This window comes from Nicotiana sylvestris, chromosome 8 (assembly GCF_000393655.2).
Source record: "Nicotiana sylvestris chromosome 8, ASM39365v2, whole genome shotgun sequence".
Taxonomy (NCBI): domain Eukaryota; kingdom Viridiplantae; phylum Streptophyta; class Magnoliopsida; order Solanales; family Solanaceae; genus Nicotiana; species Nicotiana sylvestris.
The window spans coordinates 141,994,979-141,997,968 of NC_091064.1; the positions used below are offsets into that span (position 1 = coordinate 141,994,979).

A 2,990-nucleotide genomic window follows, 5' to 3' on the forward strand; every position below is an offset into this window, starting at 1 on the left:
AGATATAGGCGATAAAGAAGGTTCTGATGGTAGTTCTTACAGTTGGATTGATGATGAGAAGGATGAGGAAACTCATAGGGAGGGAGAAAGAGAACCAAATAAGGAGGGACAAAAGGTGAAGGAGAAAATTCAAAGTTTTGAAGAAAAGAAAAGAAAATTGGGAATGAGGCTGAATCAAGTGAAGGAAAAGAAGGTGAGGTAGAAGAACAACTATGTGAGCAAATGGAAGAAGAAGAAGAAGAAGAAGATGATGAAGAAGAAGAAGAAGAAGAAAGTGAGGGACATGATGACTCTGAGAGTGAGGGTAATGAAGATGAAAAAGAAACTTAAGGTGAGTGTACTAAATCTGAAAGTGAGGAAGACAATGGTATGGAGGAATCTGAAGGCTCTATGACTGTTGGAAATACAACCCATTGAGAAGAAGTTCGTGAAGGGGAAGGGTTAGACGAACCTAGGTCTTCCTTAAATCCTTTTGTAGGAGATGAGGAGGTCGACAGTGATGAGGATGATTTTCCATTATCTGATGTAGGGAAGAATAAAATGAAGGCTCATGTAAAACCTACAAGATTAGTTTAACATGCAAGAAAGGAAGTGGATCCTCTTACTAGGACTCCTTTCACCAGGAGCAAGTGAAAATTTATTGATGAACAAATGATCAGGAGTCTAGGAGTGCCAAGAGGATAAGAAAACAAGTTCTTGCTGCTGAAACTATAGTTGAGCTGGATGAGGAGGATGAACCTGGTTCTTCCCTAAAGGTCAAGAAATCATCAGTGAAGAAGACTACTGCTAAACCCACCAAAGCAACTACGACCTCTCAGAATACCAACAAAGGGAAGAAGAAAATGGTTGAGTCTGAGGTAGTTAACAGGTTGACTGAGTTCAAAAACAGAAATGTATTGAATGGGAAGATACTTGCTAACACTGATGAAAAAGACATGGCCCAATTGGTAGAAGATCTTGACTTGCAGGGATGGACACATATATTTATTAAACCTCCCCCCTGTATGTGATCCTGTAGTGGTCGAGTTTTATGCATATTTTTAGTTTGATGGCAAGGTAGTAAAGAGTTTTGTGAGATAGTTGGAGTTGAAGCTTGATGCTGAAGAGTTTGGGCTACTATTGAAAATTCCCTCCCTAGGATTTGACAACTATTTGAAGAAGAAATGGCCTGCTATTGAAAATAATGTAGACACATGGATTTTGGTCACTAGGAAGATCTCCCAGAAGTTTGAGCTGGATGCTCCTCAAAAGGTGCACAAGACTAACATAACACCTTTTCACAAATTGATGTACCATTTTGTGAACTCTTATAATCTAGAGATATCTGAGAGAGAGGAGGCATGAGGCCACCTTTCTTGATATGGCTGTGATGGAGTAGTTGGATACTGGTGGAGCCATAAATCGTCCTAGCTTGATGATCCAGCATATGGCAAGGGCTGCAGACACCTTCAAACTCAAGCATGGTATACCTTATGGCTTCATGCTAACGGAGTTATTTGGCAAGCTCTATATAGCCTTGCATGAAATAAAGTTTGGGAATCAAATGATGTTCTAGATGTTGTCACACTAAAGCAGTGTGGATATGCCTAGATCAAGGCTAGAGGGCCAACTGGTTCTGCTATTTTACCTGAAAGCGGTAGAGATGTTGAACTCTCTAAAAGGTTGGAGTTGGTTGTAGAAGAAAATGGTAAACTTAAAGAGGACAATGATGAGCTGAGAAACGAAAACAGGCAGCTTAGGGAGGAGCTCAGAAGAGATATAGAGGCTCATGCTCAATAGATTGCCATTCTTGTGAAAACCTTGACCCCCTTCTCTTGTCACCACAGATCATGGTCCTTTACCCCTTGTCTAGTGTCTGTTTTGTTGGCCTAATGGTGATTTTCTCTTCTGTCCTTGTTGTCTAGTTCTGAATAGTTTACAGGACATTTTACTTTATTTTGTTTTAATATTTTAGTTCAAGGCCCTGGGCTTAATTTGACAATAATTAATGAACTCTCTTTCATTGTTTATCTGCTTCTCACATAGTTTATATCAATGACATAGTTCATTTGTCTTGATATTTTTGGTGCTTGTGTTATAACCTCCATGGCTATGAATCTTGCATTAGCTATTGCTTAGACTATCTCACATCCTTTTTTGTATTTTTTATGATGCCAAAAAGGGGAAGATAGAGTAGGGGTGATTGATGATGTACTTGTTCTGAATTAGATTTCTACTATTGTTCTCAACTGTGATGTAATATGAGTGTTTATGAATGTCGTTCCCTATTTCATGAGCACAAAGTTTGTCATCATCAAAACGGGGGAATTTGTTGAGAATTGGAGTTTTGATGATTAACAAAGTGTATCTAGTGAACGTGTGCTAAGAACCAGATCCTCAAGGTAGATGTTGAAGGTTCTTACATGGTAGTAACTTTTACACAAAGTTGCTAATAGTACGAGATTACTGGAAAGGACTCTTGATGCGATAAGGACTCTTGCCCAAGAATATCGGCCCGCACAAGTGAGAGACAATAGTCACAAGATTAGTGGAGTCCTTGGAACTTTATGATTGATATCAAGGAATGGATACTGACCATGTACCTCGAGAACTGAATAGCGAGGCCGATGCACTTGCAAACTTGGGGTCGTCAATTAAGGAAGATGATATTATCCTGAGGACTGTCTTCCAACTATCAAGGTCAGTGGTCGAAGAAGGCCATGCAAAAATTAATTCAACAAGTATAACGTGGGATTGGAGGAATAAGTACATCAACTACTTGAAGCATGGGAAGCTCCTCTCAAACTCAAAAGAATCAAGGGCTCTTCGAGCCAAAGCAGCTCGATTCTCACGCGATGAAAACAGAACATTATATAAGAGGACCTTAGACAGGCCACTAGCAGTGTGCTTGGGGGTCATAGGACACCGATTATGTGCTATGAGAAATCCACGAAGGCATTTATGGGAACCATTCTGGTGCCGATTCTTTGGTTCGCAAGGTGATAAGAGCG

The 2,990-nt window shown here is 40.0% G+C and overlaps 1 protein-coding gene across 1 annotated transcript; it reads left to right on the forward strand.

The window, feature by feature from the left end:
* Nucleotides 1-222: 222 nt before the first annotated feature.
* On the forward strand, nt 223-1,779 carry LOC138875769 (uncharacterized). The gene is made up of 5 exons (XM_070154635.1): nt 223-304; nt 479-552; nt 660-947; nt 1,081-1,251; nt 1,591-1,779. Exons 1-5 carry the CDS (start codon nt 223-225, stop codon nt 1,777-1,779), a joined length of 804 nt encoding a protein of 267 aa, XP_070010736.1.
* Nucleotides 1,780-2,990: the final 1,211 nt, after the last annotated feature.

Bases quoted from the DNA above. Each gene is read 5' to 3' on its own strand.
- LOC138875769 (XM_070154635.1), top strand. From the start codon at position 223: ATGGAAGAAGAAGAAGAAGAAGAAGATGATGAAGAAGAAGAAGAAGAA. The intron at 305-478 runs GTAATGAAGATG...ATCCTTTTGTAG, and splicing joins TGATGACTCTGAGAGTGAGG to GAGATGAGGAGGTCGACAGT. The intron at 948-1,080 runs GTAGAAGATCTT...TTTGTGAGATAG, and splicing joins AAAAAGACATGGCCCAATTG to TTGGAGTTGAAGCTTGATGC.